Source organism: Homalodisca vitripennis, chromosome 1, assembly GCF_021130785.1.
Source record: "Homalodisca vitripennis isolate AUS2020 chromosome 1, UT_GWSS_2.1, whole genome shotgun sequence".
Taxonomy (NCBI): Eukaryota; Metazoa; Arthropoda; class Insecta; order Hemiptera; family Cicadellidae; genus Homalodisca; species Homalodisca vitripennis.
In genome coordinates, this window is record NC_060207.1 from 61,106,743 (window position 1) to 61,125,850 (window position 19,108).

At 33.5% G+C, this 19,108-nt stretch overlaps 1 protein-coding gene across 1 annotated transcript in view; it reads right to left on the reverse strand.

Annotated features, from left to right (window-relative positions):
* Positions 1-14,347: 14,347 nt before the first annotated feature.
* The window catches only part of LOC124362806 (CCR4-NOT transcription complex subunit 1), a 150,465-nt gene continuing 145,704 nt past the window's right edge, over positions 14,348-19,108 (reverse strand). Inside the window, 1 exon segment of the mRNA XM_046817626.1 lies at positions 14,348-14,845. Within this exon segment, the coding sequence (XP_046673582.1) occupies positions 14,806-14,845 (40 nt within the window). The 3' untranslated portion in view covers positions 14,348-14,805.

The window sequence follows — 19,108 nt, forward strand, 5'->3', positions numbered from 1 at the left end:
ATATTCCTTTCTCTGAATCTCTGCAAATTCCTTTGAAGTAACGTGGTATTCTTAGGCTTCCCCCTCCCTTACAAAAGATAAATTAATTAAGTAGAGTTCAGATGAAAGTATTTGGTTTATTTGTTGGTTATACTGAACCGACCTTGTGTACCGGTGAAATCATTATCTCGTACCGAAAGTTCGTCCACCGCTAGACCTCTGGCTCGCACTACTGGGCTGCAGTCTGCCCCACGGTAGCGCTGTGTTGGTATTTATTTGTTTGTATTTCTGAATTGGATACATGTATTTTATAAACATCACAGAAAGGAAAGTTATTAGGTATACACAACGTTATGTCGATACATCGAGAGATACAGAGATAAAAACTAAGGAGCTTAAAATAAGTGATAGTGATAAATCGTCACCGAATTTCTCACATATCACTAGCGACGAAATGCTAGAGCACGCAGCTTTGTGGCATTACTTGCAAATACGGTTAGTGACGATAAAACGTGATCATTGCACTTGGCGTAAGGGTTAAATACAAAACTACATGTTGAATATTTGGTTTGAAAGTAGACTAATTGGAAATTTTCGACCAGGAAAACTGGGAAAAAACCGGGAATTTGAAAAGAGGTTTTGAGTGGCCACCCTGATAAGCCTCTAGGGCCTTTTGCGCACCCCAGAAGTATACCATGGGGCCAATTAGTTTATGGTTTCAGCAGTTCTACAAACCGCCAAAAACAAATGATCAGGTCCTCCTAGGAAATTTACCACCCTTGTCCAGACTACCAAAGATGGCATATCGCTCCCTTGCTACTGCAGGACAGTCAAAGAGCAGGTATTCAGTTGTTTCCTCCTGCTTGTCACACGTTCTACATAGCGGATCCTTCTTGAGAATGCCGACTGTTTAGATGTTTCCTCAGGTGACATGTCTCGTAATCAGACCCATAACCCGAGAAGACTCCGATCTTCTTAAGGAGAGAAGGTCAAATGCTACTCTGAGGGAAGACAACTGTAGGACCATCCTGCTCTTTCTCAGACCTGGATGCAGCCTCCATCTTCTCTCATGTTCAGCATGAACTCACTTCGAGACAGTTCCAAAGGATTCACACGTAGAAACCACAGAACGGTTGAAGTCCTATCATGTTAAACGCTGAGCCCAAGTTAGCCAGGGTATCAGCTCTTTTGCTGGCAGAGATCCCCTCTTGACCAGGAATCCAAGTCACATTGTAGACTCTACTAAGGAAAGAAACAATTTGATAGCAATCCCAGACAAGTTTGGAGTTGAGCTCACAAGAGTTCAACACTTTAATGCTGCTTGGCTATCTGTGAAAATGCTAATCGTCTTACTCCTATACCTCAGTTGAAGTCTTAAGCACATTTCATTATGGCTGTGATGTGCTTGAAAGACTGGGATAAGGACACATAATAACCACCAGCTCCCTACATGGTCTCACCCCCACAATTCCAGTGCCTGTGCCACTTTTTGTTTTAGAGCCATCCAAAAACCAATGGAATGGTGGAATGGTTTTCCGTAAACCATTCAAGCTCTGCTGGTGGAAGAGGTTTCCTTTCCTCTGACCTATCCTCCCTAGAAGGTATAACAATTCTGAAGTGTTTGTCGATGACAAATCTTAGTGGCATCTGATTAGAGATCGTGTGCAGAGCAATTCCCTGACTCAGGATGCTAATTTTGCAGTACTTCCTGTTGCAGCCCGAGGCCGACCAAAGCCCTGCCTGCTGAAGACAGTAGGCACTCCTCCTGGCCATAACCCAAATGACTATGTCCAGGGGGCGAGGTTGAGACAACAGTCTAGTCTTGTGATGCACTTGGAAAGGCCCCAGTGATAGCAAGGCATGTCATCCTTTGGATGCTAGCCAGATTAGCTGACGCCATCCTGGCCTCTGTTTTTGGCCACCAGACAACAGCCCCAAACATTAGTACAGGTCTAACCATGGAGACATTAAGCCAATACAAAAGCTTCAGCTAAAGTTTCCAAGACCCACCTATCACACGTCTGTATTGCATCAAAGGTATGAGGTTAAACTTAATACAGAACAGAAAATTCTTTGAACATGTTTATAATTCAAGTTTCCAAAACCATAAACAACCCACCAGCTATTATACAAAATAGTTACGATAAAGAAATAAAATTTTAAAACAAGGAATAGAATTTTATATTATATTTAAAATGTGTGGTTGCCTAGATTTTAAAATTAATTGGTGTAATTTCTACATTACTTAAATTTATTAGATTTAAATAAAGTTCATGCACAGAATTTGTCCCATATGGCTCTTTAATCATATTGTGATGCGTGATTTCAAAGAAATATCTCTAATACCTGAAATAAGCAATATGTTTCGGTTCTAAATGATAAATTCCTTTAGGTTGTAGCCCATTTCGAATTTATTTTTGTTATGTTGGATCGCATATGGAAATAATGATCTCTCAGAATTGTGAACCAATGATTAGTGATTCTTTCTGTTAAGAGGGAGTTAAAGAGATAGTCATGAAGGTTCATGTAATACTTTTCTTTTGTGAATTATATTTATTATATTTTAAACCAGTTATGAGTTAAAACGGTTCAAAGTTTATCAAGTTTAGGTACTTATAATATCAAAACTGTTTCGAAATATGGAAAATGTACCTCACAAATCAAACATGAACAATCTTTGTCTTTAATTTGACACTACATATTGAAAAAAAAATATTTATTTAATCTGTTTATGAAATAAGTAAAAAAATAAGAATAAAAAGTGTTAAAAAAAGGATGTAACATTTTATAGAATGACATAGTCGAACACTTAGATACGTTCAACATCAATTTATTGCGGCTGCACCACTGATTAAGTAAATCCAAGTCGGTTTGTATAATTGCGCAATCAGATGGTAGTTTGACTAATAAAAAATTTTTAAGTCATCTACATACAATAGAAAATTACTTCTTAGAATGTAGGTAAGATCATTAATAAATATATTAAAAGAGGACCTAAATTACTGCCTTGAGGAACTCCAGAGGGGGCTAGGAAGGAATCGGACTTGTATCCCTGGAAGGAAACAAATTGCCGTCTATTTTAAGGTAAGAGATAAAATATTCTATTATTTCAGCTGAAAATCCATAGTAGTTAACCTTATCGAACGCTTTAGACATGTCCGTATAAACAACATCGACTTGATGCCTTGAGTCCAAAGCTGAAGAAGTAAAATTAACAAAATTCACCAGATTTGTACTTATAGAACGCGAAGGCATAAACCCATGCTGACGACTGCTGATATATTGTTTCATATGAAAGGATACATGATCAAAAATTATTAGTTCAGACACTTTTGCTGGAGTACATAAAATAGCTACGGGTCTATAATTGAGGATTTCAAATTGGTTACCCTTCTTTAATATTGGAGTTATTTTAGTGATCTTCCAACAATCCGGAAAACACTTGTTAGCTAAACACAGGTTAAAAATATGACGGAGCGGTTTCTCAACAAAATTCTGAACAACCTTTGATAATGTAATTGGGAATCAAATCAGGCCTGTATAAACGCATAGACGGAATTTTTCGAATTGCGGCAGAAACCTCGCTCACAGAAATGGAACGTAAATTAGAATTATTAACTCCATTCATGACAGGAGATTTATTAATCATGTCTGGGTCCAAGAACTCCCTGCAGTCGTAAACCGAACTGAAATATCAAGCAAACCCAGTCGCTGCGCTCAAACCATCATCAAACGTTTCATTTTCCCATACTAACCGCTGACCCACGGGATTTATTTTGGAAATTTTTTTTAATTAATGAAACTCCAAAACTTTCATTAATTTTTGGAGTTCTTGAATCCAAATGTAAATTACTGTACAGTAAACTAAAGTTCTGCTATTATCTCACAAAATACGAAAACAAACATATGTTAACAGCGAATACATTCATCTGTTTTACATAGGTCCAATGTATCTGACTTCTGACAAATAAAATTGTTACTGAAACTGGTTTCTAAAATATATCATTACACCAAATGTTTGTATATAATTCTTTTTATTGACCGATTATGATTTTTTAAATACTTTTTCTAATAATACCAGTTGAATCTGTTTATGAACAATACTTCCTGAATAATTACTTGGTGAACAAAGGTTATTCTCAGTGAAGTTGTATGGTTGACGTCATGATGGTAGTTTGTTGCAAAATATTTACTACCTTTGAAGAACTGATTTGTTTCTATACATTTTTTTTAAGATTACACAAATCACAAAACCTTTATTTTAGGTGATTACCAACATATTGATATGCAATTTGAAAGTTTTAGCTTTTTTTAATACATTAAAATGCATTTGCAAATAAAGTGATGTTAGGTAATTGGCATTTTCTTCTTCTTCTAAGGGGTGGCCTATTGCCACGCTTTTGAGCCTCAAGAGTCTTTTGTGCACCCCAGAAGTATACCATGAGATCAACTAGTTTATGTTTACAGTGATTCTACAAACCGCCGATAAAAACCGATCAAGTCTTCCTAGGGAAATTCATCACCTTTGTCCAAACTACCGAAGAAGCTTCCATGCTATTGCAGGACTGACTATTGCGGTGGGCGGGCGAGAGAGAAGGCACGGTTGTGAGGAAGAGGTGCAGTTTCCCGGCAGACTGATAAATATGTAGTATGTAGTAATGGTACCAACTTTATTCTGCTGCAGCAAAACTATGTAGAATAGAAGCCTGGTGTCTTGAGTCCACGTAGTTCTTGCCACGACCACTATGAACGCAAGGAAACGAATATGTTTGCTCTTTTAACCCCCTATTAAAAGAATGATTGTTATGCCAATATACTCTTTATAAATATTAGTCGGACCAAAAAGCCTACTTCCATGCTTGTATTCCACTTTGAATATAATACGTAAAATTTAATATTCTAATTTCTGACTGTGCCTCTCTCGTTTAATAAACCAATGGTCTAATGGTTTTTGAGATATTGTGTGAACAAACTAAAGTGCGCATACACACAAAGACATCAAATTTTCAAACTGTTCTGATTTACTAATAGTATTTAAGATGTTTAATTCTCTAAAGGCAGATGTATACTTCGTTTGATCTGTCAGTATTAGTTTTTCGAAGGAATGAATATCTGTAAACCTAATACAGTACAGTATATAATCTCACTTTCTAATGCCTGTTCTCTGTATAGGTTAAATCTAAGAATTATAATATTTCTATACCTAATCGGTATCGTATGCATAATCAGAGAAAAACTAACACAATGTCCCCTCAATTACTTTTTTTCATAATAATAAAATTGAATATAGTGTAAAATATAAAGAAATCAAATTTATAAAATTTGGTGAAGAAATAAATTTACTATAAACAAGAACTCAATTCTTCGTACCAATATTTGGCTATTCATGAATAGTAAAAGAAATATACAATGTTAAGCAGGTTTAGCCTAATTAGTTAAGAAATAATACTATAAGAATCAAAATTTAGAGAGAAATAATAATGTGAAATATGCAAATGAAAATACGACTCATGCTCTAATCTTGTAACTATACTATCCCTACTCATGGTATCTCAACAGGAGTTAGTCCCTCTTCTCAACCTTACTTATCCTGTCACTCCAGAAGTAAAGCAAAGGTTCTTTTACAAGTGGTTACTCAACTTCTTATCCTTAAGTAAAATATATAATGGGTAAAAACCCAGGTCCAAAAACAATGAAAAATAAAAACCTTTCAAACGCATTTGGCATATAGGTACATTTTTACGCAATTCTTTGAAAAATGTCAATATACCATAACTTTGAAATCCTATCAATCAAATCAAATCATTTATTTTCAAGATGTAATGTACATACATATAACAACATCATATAACTAGTTGTCTAAAATAATCTATTCCACATGGTCTCTTAATACAGTATAAAAATCATTAACACTGTACAGGCAAGATTTGAGTAACAATTTGTTACGCAGTTCTTAAAATAAGTTCTACTTAATTCTTTTATATCTGAAGGCAATGCATTGTACAGCTTAATTCCTTGATACTTGAAACTGGATTGGGTGCTTGAACAATTACATTTTGTTATTAATAGATTATTTCTGTTATGTATAATAACTATGAATATTACTTTGGTTAGAAAGGTAGTTCAAATTATCTTTTACATTCAAAAGCACATAGAGTACATAAATAGAGGGCTGTGTTAGAATATTAAGTTCTAGAAAAAGAGGTTTACAGTGTTCACGGTTAGGAACATTACATAGCAGCCCTACTGCCCTTTTTTGTAGAATAAATAGTATGTTTGCAGCTTGTCAGTAACCCCACAAAACAATCACATATGTTAGTTCCAGCTCCTATACCAGCTCATGTTAATTTTCAAATATTTATGTTCATTTTTCTCAAGAACTATGATACCTAACGAATTGAAATTTTTAGCACTTCTAAAACATACTATTATACACAAGCCCTGCCACTTTTAAAGATTTCCAATCAATATTTTTGGCTTTAGAAATTTTTTAAGGATACTCAATATTTTTTTCAATTATTTGTTTTTAAAAAATTTTTTATTTTTTTTTATTTTGACCTAGACTTATGAAAGTGGCAGGGCTTGTATGAATAGGTACGTTATATATATGATATAAATTTCATGAAGATTGGACAACTAGTTCCTGAGAAAAAGGAACATTTATGTCAAAAAAGTAAATTTTCGGTAATTCACAAAACACTTTTATGTATACAAAAATATGATTGAAAAGTACCTTTTAAAACATTCCTGCTTCATAGTCTTGTTCCTTAGCCTTATCATCATCAATTAGTTTCTTCCTCACCATTCTTGCCCGTTTCCTAGCTTGCTTTGTCTCTTCTTCACCAGCTTTTTCGGCTTTCCTCACTCGGTCCTCATCAATCTGACGTAGGGTATAAACACAGTTTTGGCCTAGCTTTATACCTAGATCATTAAGCACTTTTATTCTGCCTTGACTTCCTTCATTAAAAGTAATAATACTGTCAAAAACACCAAATCTTAGTGTTTGCAGGCCTACAAAATTTAATTTAGGTATACGCGTCCACAAACACAGAATTAAAACTTTCGTTTACATTCTGTGTTTGACCATGGAGACATTTTTTAAGCAGGTCTGGTGAAAATAATATTAAAATATTATTAATATAATATTAAGTAATATTAAAAAGTGCAAGTTATGTATATTAAAATGCTCAAAACAATATCCTATCGTTCAGAACGTCTTCGATACGTCTGACCACGGATCCGTGTGCCCGACTAGCATGTTTATAATTTTTTTTTTAGCATATAAATATAACCCAAATATATATGTATTATATATCACTGAACTCAGAAAAATCTATACTTTAAGATAAAAATATAAAAAAATATTGATTTTTTTTACGATATAGGCGTACATCTCCCCTTAAGACACTTTCGATTTTCGTTTGTTTCTTGGCTTAAAAAAAATGTTTAATACTTTCTCTTAAATTCTCTTTAAAACAAGAATATCAGACACGCCATTTTCTTCTACTCACTTCATCTCAGCATTGGGCATAACCACTCTCATCTGCGTTAGAGACTTGATTGGGAGTTAGGTCCAGTCCTAAATGATTTGCTTCAACTTTCCCTAAGTGGTTTGAGTGCAACATCACATGATAGTTTTTTGCCCATTGTATTAAACAATCGAATTCCTAAACACTTTTGAATTTTTCTAACCACCCTCACTTGTTTTTCTCTCCATTATTTTCTCTTAGAAGACCTTTGACTTTTCTTTAAGAATCCCTCTTAAAATAGGTGTATGCCTGTTTTGTTTTTGAACAAACAAAGCATATAGGCTATTTAACATGAGGAAATTCACCATTTTTCATTGTTTTCTAGGCAGTTTTCACATTGTCACGCTTTTGCAAAAGAATTTATCTGTTCACTGTTATTTTGTATGTCATGTATATTTTTGCGCGACCAACACCATATTATTTTGCAAGGTTAGCAAGCTTATTGCCTTTATCAAATCTGTTAAAAATCTCGTTCTTCTGAGGCAAAGTTAAGGTTTTATGTTTTTGTTCACACTGAGACACTTTTAACTTACTGTTTTGAAACATAAATTAAAAACAAACTGCAACACTAAGCACAGTAGCAATAACATGGATAAGACTGTTAACATGAACAGTGAGTAAACCACAAGACAACTGAGTGATTGTATGTTGTTATTTAACACAGTTTTCAGTAACGTGTCTCAACTTGAATCCCCCACTGCACGCCCGTCAAAATACGCCAGAATGACGCAGTACCGGGATATAGATGGTCAACTGTATACAATATTTATATGACTATCATACTGATATAAATTTATATGGATAGCTTTTAGAACATACAAAGCGTACAAGGAAGCATCCAATCAAAATCAAAATTGAGTAAGCTTGTTTCTGCTCCATGTAAGATCTGATTACGGCAGTACTTATAGTAATACAAATATGGGATAAACATGTTGACCATGTAGTAAATACAATGTCCTCTGGTCTTTACGCTCTACGAAAAATGTCGAGGGTAAGTAATATTGAAACCTAGAAAACTATTTATTTTGCATTAATCAATTCACACGTCTTATGGTATAAGCATGTATGGAGCTACAACAACAAAACATCTAGACCGAATTCTTCACCAACAAAAAAAAGCTATTAGAATAATGTTAAATTTGGAACGCAATGAATCTGTCAAACAGCATTTTTCTAAATTAAGAATCATTACCGTATATGGTCTATATATTTTTCAAACTATCATGCTTGTGAAATCAAATAAAGATAGTATACCTAAATTAGGAGCAAATCATGATTATAACACTCGCCATAGAAATTATCCATCAATCTCAAATTTGCATATTTAAAACAAAGTTAAAATAATTTTTAATTGAAAAATCAGTATACTCATTTAAAGAATATTTTGAGGTAACTTAGTTCATCCAACAATTTAGTAGTTAATATGGCATATTATAAATAGTAGCCAAATTGTAAAATCAGTGTTGTCATTTACATAACATTTTGAGGCAAACTTCTTTATTTAATAATTTACGTAGTCACTAAATGGATATTGTAATGTAATGGTTGACGCTATTCTGTATTTATACTATATGTGTACATTGTATGAGTCTTGAATAAAGTTAATTTGAATTGAATTGAACATACTAATAAACACACTAATTTAGGTGTTTACAAATAGATTTTACCCCTCTTCTTGTGAATCAGGACTGTAATCATCATATGTATAGATTTTTGTAATCATCAGTTTAATTTTATTATGTTGAAGGCATGTCATTTCTGAATCTGCCACTATACTAAGGGTAATTTATTGAGAAAGGACCGACTGATATATGAAAAGATGTAAATTGGATTGTACAGGAAGTTTTTGTAAATATAAATCAAAATTTGCATTATATACAAGGTCTGTCCAGTAAATACGAAAACTAATTTTGTCCTACTAAGTTCTCATAATCCATTGCTGTGCACTTATTCCATCTTCTTTATAACTGTTTAAAGCATCCTTAGAAGTCCTCAGTAGTTGGGATTTTTTAGGTTCCTCATCGTTTTGCTTTATTGTGTCCAAATCTTTCCTGTCCCCTCATTGCATTATGGGAATAGGGAAAAGTCGCAGAGGGCAGATCTGATGAATCAGGAGGATGATGACTGAATTTAATGCCAGAAACTGGACAGCAATAAATGCTGAATGTGGAGGTGCATTGTCATGGTGAAGGATCTATCCATCACCTTGAGTCAAATTTGGTCACACATGATCTCTCAAAACGCTTTAAAAAAACTGTGAGTTAGAACTAAGCATTTACTATTCATCCTTCAGGAAGAAATTCATAATGAACATCACCTTCAACATAAAAAGACCAGGAGATGACTCTTGGTTCGAGGTTTCTTTTTGCTTTTCACTCTTTGCTTTGTAATTTTTTTTCAATGTCATACTCGTAAAACCATGATTTGTCACCAGTGAAAATTGAAATTCGCCACCCTATTGAGAAATTCAGCATAATTTTCAAGTGAATTTTTCCAGTCAGTATAATACATTAACTCATCTGGTGTCAACAGCTTAGGAACGATTTTTACACACATTTTTTTAAACCAAAATGTTTGGTTAAAATAGTGTGCACTGTTGATTTTCCTAGACACAGTTCAGCAATCATTACAGTTTTTTGATGATTTGTAAGGACAAAGGACCACACACGATCAATGTCGTCATAAACACAGGTGGTTGAAGGTTGTTCGTCCCTTGCATCATCCTTGGTGTCTTGTCGGCCATCTTTAAAACGAATATTTTCTTCAGAGCATTATCACCTTAAAACAGCTGTCAACATTTCAGTAATTTCTTTATAACTTTTACTGCACTTCACCAAAAACTTGTGATGTCTCAGGCAACTAACGCTGTCGGTGGGTGGGACTATAGTCCGTGTCATAGCCAATAACTTGCACAAGTTTAAGTGTTTATTTGACAGACCTTGTATTTACTTCTCACGGTCTAAGATTCAGATAGTAAAAAAATTAATTCTGATTCTTATTTTAACCCTTTTAGTGCCAGAGATAAAATCAAATCCATGTTGAAAAGTGCTGAGTTATTTTTTGTGTGACTATGTGAAAAGTGCCAGATGGTTTTGGACGAAAACACAAGGTTTTAGAATAAATTTTACTAAACATTTATTTTTGATCATTATGACCTTTTTTACTTATTTTTAAAAGTAAATGAATTACGTATCAAACTATTTAACATTTATACTTTTATGTAATTTTTTAAATTAAAAAAATAACTTTAAACATTAACATTTCCATGGAAACAAAATAAAAATCAAGTTTGAGATGAAATAACCATTATAAACAAATTGTAATTTAAAATTGTAATACTTTCATGTTAAAGAGAATTTTAAAACAACCCAAAATCATGTGTAATAACCTAATATTGTACCATAAAAAGATGTTTATAAATAGTTAATTGCTAGAGATTATTTCTACTAAAATGCAAGGTTTCAGAAAAACATTCACTTAAAAATTACTTTTGATCATTAAAAGCTTTTTTAAAATTTGTTTGGAAGGTAAATACATTTTCCATCATAAAATATATAACAATAAGATGTTTACGTAATTAAAGAATTATTTAAAATCACTTGAGACAGTGCCTTTTTTACGGACACAAAATAAAAATCTAGTTTAAGGTAAAAAAAATAACTAATATAAGAATAATTTATTTTTTAATTTTAATACTTTTATGATAAAGAGAATTTAAAACAACCCTAAAATTATGTGTAATAACCTAATATTGTACAATAAACACAATTATAAAAATTATTCAAGCACTAGAGGTTTGTTTTGCTAAAGAGCACATGGTTTTGGAAAATACTCAGTTAAAGTTTAATTTTGATCATTAAAAGCTTTTTTAAATTCGTTTCGAAACTTCAATACTTTAATGATAAAAGCCATTTAAAACAATGCAAAATGATGTGTAATACAGGAAGCGGCAAAATGATCTGACAGTTTTCGCTGCCGCGCTGTCAAGCGAGTGAGTGGTGGGGGGTGGTGGGGACAGGGGCGTGGCAGAGCCTACGTGTGGACATTTTTAGTAGCCATGGAGCGGTGGACGGCTGAGCACTGTGCGTTCGTTGTGGAAGCATTTTTTAAAAGTGGCGATAGTGTTGTTGCTGTTCAGCGGCAGTTCCACAGACGTTTTAATGTGGCTCCAAGAGGGAAAGTGCCAACTCGAAACACCATTTTGCTGTGGGTGGGTAACTTTAGAGCTACCGGTTCAGCTTTAAAACGAAAATCAACAGGCCGTCCAAGGTCAGCCCGGACGCCAGAGAACGTCGAGAGAGTGAGAGGAGCTGTGGAAGCCAGTCCTCGGCGGCCTGCACGTAAACAAGCTGCAGCTCTGCAGATGTCTGACCGCTCGGTAAGAAGAATATTAAGGTACGACCTGCACTTTCATCCGTACAAAATGGCTATCGTGCAACAGTTGAAGCCCAGTGATTATGCAAAACGCATTGAATTTTCAGAGCAAATGATTGATTTGCTTACAGATGAAAAAATTCTCATTATGAGCGACGAAGCTCATTTTCATTTGAATGGTTATGTTAATAAGCAGAATTTCCGATATTGGTCAGAAAACAATCCAGAAGAACTGCATGAACGACCTCTTCACAGTCCCAAGGTCACTGTGTGGTGTGGCGTAACAAAAAATTGTGTTATAGGCCCATACTTTTTTGAAGAGAACGGTCTAACTGTAACCGTCAATTCACAACGATATCTGACTATGTTGAAAAACTTCCTGATCCCCGAAATACGCATAAATCGCTTCAACCGCCACAGAATTTGGTTCCAGCAAGATGGGGCAACTGCCCACACAGCCAATGTGGTAATAAATTTCTTAAGAAGTAAGTTTCGTGGCCGAGTCATCTCGCGTTTCAGGGACATTGCGTGGCCACCTCGCTCCCCGGATCTCAGCATCTGTGACTTTTTCTTGTGGGGACTGCTGAAATCTAGAGTATACACAAACAAACCCCGCACATTGGATGAACTGAAGGAAACCATACGCCAAGAAATAGCCAACCTCTCTCCTGAAATGTTAGGGAAAGTGTTTGACAATTTCAGTGCAAGATTGGAAGAATGCATCACCAAAGACGGACATCATTTGAAAGACGTTATATTCAAATCTTAAACAGATCAACTCACCCTTTTTTGGTTATTTTTATAAATGTTCATAAATACCAATCTGAAATCTGCAATAAAACACTTTGTACCACTTTAAACGTTTGAGTTGTTTACATTATAAAACCGTCAGATCATTTTGCCGCTCCCTGTATAACAATAATAATTACTAAAACAAAACTCAAAACATAAACATAACCTTATTCAGGCATTTTTCAAACAAACTCTACAATACTATCTTCATGGACATTCAGAAGTGACTGTCATCAATTTTTTTATTATTTTAAAATCTAATATAACTTAGAAATATTTTGAATTAATAAAAACGCACAATTACATAACTTAAAATTCGCTCCGCTATTCGCCACGACACCGCGATCGCGATCCAACTGAGAAAGTGTTGTATTTTAGTTAGTTGTTTACGTTACCTAACAGCATTAAAAAGTAGAAATAATAGTAGAAAATGTTAGTTTAGTTAATGTATTGGCCTTTTGTATGATATCAGCCAGTATGGGAATAGAGGTACTACAAATGAAATAGAAATAGACTCCAGCACTCTTCGCGTAGGAATGTATTGTCTCGGAGCGAGACTCTGGGCACTCAAGCGTGTTCTATTTATTAAATTGAATAAAACTTTAAACCAGAGAATCACTTCTTTTTTTATATCTATCTCTAATAAATGAGGCTTTACAACATTTTTAATCTGAAAGCATTTTAAGTTTTCTATTGATAACGAATTCGCTCAAAGCATTTATTGTCCACGTTAACCTTTTAACTAAGATATTTTTGATATTCTAGAGGTTAAAACCTCATTTTAGTAGAATAATCATGGACTATTACAGTCAAAGCTGTTCTTAAACCATTTTCAAGATAAAAATTTGATAACTTTTACTATATCAAAAAATAGAAACTACTGGACGAAATAATAACATGGGCTTCCTTACTTACATCTTGCAAGACTAGAACTGATAGATTCTGAGGTCTGTAGATTTGGCAATAATGTGGAAGAGTCAGTGAAACACCACTGCTTGACTGTTCAGCTGGCTCAAAGCATTAGCAAAATTGGATTGGAAAGGTTTAGCTTCTTAAAACATGAGTGAGGCAGACCCCAGAAAGTTTGCAAAATTTGCCTATATTTGCAACTTGCTGGGAAAGGAACTTGATGTGGCTGAACACTTTGCGGACGGCTGAAAATCTGAGAAATATAAGTATTTTAGGCTGGCGACAAAATTTTTTTATGGAAACATTGTTCTGACACATTTTGATGTAAAACATGCATGATAGTAAATTTACACAAAAAGTTTTTTATGGCAAAAAAGTCATGCTTATCTATCCAACTACAGTTTTGCCAACGCACAACACAAATTTCCCTTAACAATTCAATTAGTGTTTCAAAGAGTTTTATATATGTTTTTGTACATTTTCTGTTATAAATATGGTTTTAAACAGTTGTATAAAAGTATATTAATTTGTGTGATTTTGCATCACCGACAAACCACTTGTGAAGTTTTAATAGATACTGAGAGGGGAGCATAAAGGTTCTTATATCTCGGTGCTATAAACCGTACTATCTTCTGGAAAAACATCTAGATTCCAAAAATCACAACTCTATTGCTGTAAATTAGTACAAAATAAAACAATGCATAGCAGTAAGTAAGTGCATGCTCAGTTTAGATGTTTCAGGCAAAATGATGAACACATAAAAGTATCTTATGTACGAAGTTTATTACAGAAATACATTTACAAGATTTGTAATACATACATATTTGACAGGACATGATTCACCTTATCCAGAAAAATACTTTGTGCAATCATGTATCAGTTTAAAAACTGTTATTCACAGAACACAATAGCACAAATGGAGGAAGTGATAACAAACTTCCAGTCTCCGGTTTGATTTATTCATGTTCATAACTACACTGCGAACTTTTCACAGGGGATCAGGATACTTACAGTCTCACATTATAGAGAGAACAAAAAAGGCACACTTAACACACTATATAAACTACACTATTATGGAATCGACACGGTTTAAAAGTACCTGCTGTTGATATACAAATAAAACAAAACTTAACTGAACTAAGTGAGAAAAATTTAAAACCATAAGTATTACGTTGTTAACTGAAATGAAATAATACAACAGTCTTGTTGTTACTGGAGCCAACTATGCGACTGAGAATGCTGTCTGGGAGGTCAAACTCTGCCTGAAAAAAAACAAACATAGTAGTAGTAAAACAATATAAAAATTACCAATAGGCTTTATTTATTTGTATACTAGCCATTTAAACACTAATAGAGAAATGCTAAGTCAAGATTGGAATATGATTTGTGTTCCAAAATTTCAACTGCATTTTCGGACAAAATATTTTAAAGAATATTATGCAGATCTTAACACAAGTAAATAACAAATATCACTCTACTTCAAAGGATTTTTAGAGTTACAAGAATATAGATAGTAAGAATTAGGTCACAAGATAGATTATAAAATGAGCTTTCAAGATATATGCCATGTACTTTAAAAATATGTAGTCATACAATTGTATTACTTATATATTTTAAACATAATGTTTGAAAAAAACTTCAAATCACTCCTACCCAATGAAAATTATTTAAATATTAAGATACATATATATATATATTCTTAGAGAACATATTTGTTACAAATAAGAAATAAAGAGGTAAAAATAAATTAACGATCATCTGTTTATCCGCAGAGTAGCTGATGCACAAACATAGACATAGGAAATATGACCTGCAAGTTAAATATTATTTACAAAACAATGATTATATAAATTTACAGTTACTGTGATTATCTACATTTTTTCTTCACAAAGTACTATGAAACACGTCTGAGCAATCGGTAATTTGGTTACTGCTGATCAGCTGTCATTCGCAAATAGAAATGCTCCAAAACATACAGGGTGTTTCCTAAAGGTGTTCCAATATTGTGGTATTTTGTTCTAGACGTGAAAATGAGCAAAAAAACTTCATATGGAGGTATGTCCTAAAACTGTTAGTTTTCCGTGTATCTGTCTGTATGTGATTTTTACCAAAAAAGTTATATCTTTTATACCAGTAAAGATAAAGTTATGACACTTTGCAGTTGTGTTGACCTTTTGTATGCCCATTTGAGAAAAAAAATATGAACTAATTATCTTTACCCGTTTCAAAATGGCAGTCAATCATAAATTTTGATGTTAAATTCCACAAAATCGATACCCTGTATGAAAATTTTACAAGAATATTAAAATGTTGTAAACTTTATTTTAAATCTAACAGTGGTTGTTTCATTAAAATCGAATAAAAAACAACTGATTAGTACTACCAAACATAATACCATGTTTTACACATTACACAACAGGAAGTATAGTTTTCTAAACTGTTTTACTCTGAACAGCTGATTTAAAGTCAATGAGCTGTTAAATGTGAACAGCTGTTTATTTAAGCTATTAAAAGTTGTTTACGTTTCTGGCATTGTTTGTATTTTACTCATAACTAACTCAACCTATTTCTTCTATATAACCAATTCTGAGTTGGTAAAATTGGTAACATCATTATTTGCCATTCCTGTTGCTAATGAAAAGAAACTAAATCATAAATACTTATTAATTAAAATAAACAATACTTTATACTAAAGTAATTGGAATGGACAAAAACAAACCATTGCATTACAGAAGAAATTACCAATTCAACCAATTTTAAAATACCCTCTTCATAAAAACTTGCCACCTGCTCCAATAACCAAGAGCTTACTGTTGTTTTCATGTTGTTACAATCATTGTAACGGTTACCACTGAGGTGTTATTTGAGATGGACGACCAGATGGTAAGCGCTCAGTGCAAGGTCAGGACTGTAGGGTGGGTGGTCAAAAAGTTCCCAGCCAGAACTGTCCAATAAATCATGGATAACATGCAGTGCGTGGTCTTGCATTGTCATGGAAAAACATAATTCCCTTTGTCAGCATACCACATCTTTTGTTTTGAATCGCTCTGCATAGCTTTCTCAGGGTTTGGCGGTATGCTTCTGTATAGTGTTTCCTTGTTCCATTATGTCGACTAATAAAACACCATGTCTATCCCAAAACACCACCGCCATGATTTTGTGCTGGGACATGGTCTATTTGGCCATCACCTATATAGGTGAGTGTGTGTATCTCCATTCCATGCTCTGTTGCTTCAATTCGGGCATGATATGCGAAACCCTTGTTTTGTCTACAGTTACGATCTGACTCAAGAAGCCGTTACCTTTTCGTGATTGATAACGAGTCATTGCACACTCAAATCTTTGGTTTTTGTGGTCCTTTGTTAGGAGTTTCGGGATCAAATGGGAGCACAGTTTTCTAAACTATAGGTGTTCAGAAACAAATTATATAAAAAACAGATCTCAACACATCAGGAAATTCGTTTGAGAGACCTGTTTCTGTGAACTGCCTGTTCTCACAAATCCTCGCTTCAACTGAACCCACTACATTGTCTGTAAACCGGTCCTCTTCATGGACATTTTCACAGCCATCTTTGAATTGTCGTACCCACTTAAGCACTGCTTTCACTCATAACAGTATCACTGTACACTTCGCAAATCTGTTGATGAATTTTTGCAGTGGGCGAGTTGATAGTCTTAACATTTTGAAAGCACAGAACAGAACCGTACAGGTTAGCTACAGAGCTGAAACTGAGAGCACAGTTGTTCCCGAGGCACGCCGGTACATCGACACACATGCTTTTTACGCTTTTCACACAGTGTCTACAACAAAACGGACCTCATACAAATCTAAAGGTATCTCTGTGTGTATTTTACATGGACATTCTTAGAATCCCTGGTTAACAAATAGGCCTGTTCCTTTTCAAAAATTCCTACGAGCTACGCCCCACTGGTCTCTAAAATTGCATTAAAACCGATGTTAATTAAAATGTTATTAACTGAAAGAGCCTGTTAAATGTAATAATTAACTGTTATGTATAAACATTGTTTTATGACAGCACAACCATATGTTCAATTAAATTAACCACTATCATCCACTTGTTCATAATTATTAGATGTGTTTTATGAACTTAGTGATTTTCATTTGTTAACAAAAATGGATCAAAGTATAACAATGTGGGAAGTGTTAAGAAAGGCCAATGGTGAGTCTGCTATGAGTAAAACAAGGGTTTACGAGTGATATAGACGTTTCAAAGATGGTCGTGAAGACATTGAAGATGACTAACGCTCCGAACACCCCAGCACATAAAAAAACAATGAAAAAGTGGTAGAAACATTTATGAACAACCGCTGTATCATGATCAGAGAAGTTGCTGATGATGTTGGCATATCAATAGGCTCAGGCCATGACATTTTAAATTTATAAAATTAATATTAATCACAATAAATAAGTACTTTTAGAATTAGAATATTTTAATTTAGAAAGCACTACATGTAACTGAAATAGTAATTTTGAATAAAAAAAGGCAGATTGCTTGTTATCAACAAAATAAATTAAGCGTTTTAACTTAGGTTACTATTACAGTATTATAAAATTTTAAAACAGAGTCACAAAACCACTTTTTCCTTGTATCAATCAAAATTTCATCTGAAAGAATGTTCTGTTACTGTATTCTGGATAACGAAAACAAAACATTGTTAATTTAACCCTTTGAGTGCCAAGACCATATATTGAGTTATGGAACTTTTTGCAACATATGTTATATTCAGGGGTATGTCTAAAAATGCCAGACCCGGAAATCCCAGTTGTGTAGCAACTTAGTAAAACATTTTTTTAACAGGATTATTTCCATAGAAACTTATCATGCTGTAGATCAAAATGCTTGGTTTTAATTGGGCTATACTTTTATTAGTAAATTTTCTTACAGTTTATTTCTTATATATATATATATATATATATATATATATATATATATATATATATATATATATATATATTTAACACAAAACAAAAAAGTTTTCTTTTTTAACATTTTTTTAAAGTTTTATTGCAGTTTTTACAAATAAAAAAAAACATTTTTACTATGGAAAACACTTTCTTTTCTAAGGGAATATTACTAATAAAAAATGTGCAAAATTTCATAGTGTTATGTTCAAAACCGGGACAAAAAAAAATTTTTTTTTAGACCAAAACAGTTTGGAAAAAATACACACATAGCCTCATCATATACATTTGTGTGTGGTCTAAAAGAAAACTTATAAAATTTACTCACCACATACAGTATTTCTTATGCTCAAGAATGAAAGAATGAAATTTCAGTTCAAAATCTTCACTAAATGTTTATATACAATTATTTATATACACTATTCACAACAGTTTGTCTTCACTTCACTTGCATTTGTGCTTTGGGAAGCAGGTGCCATGACAGCCTTCCCCACAGTTTGTGCAAACTGTTCTAGACCTCTTCCTTCCTGTTTTGAAATCAGGCCCCCTCATTGTACATACAAAACAAGTCTTTTCTTTTTTTCCGGGCAATTTTTCTAAT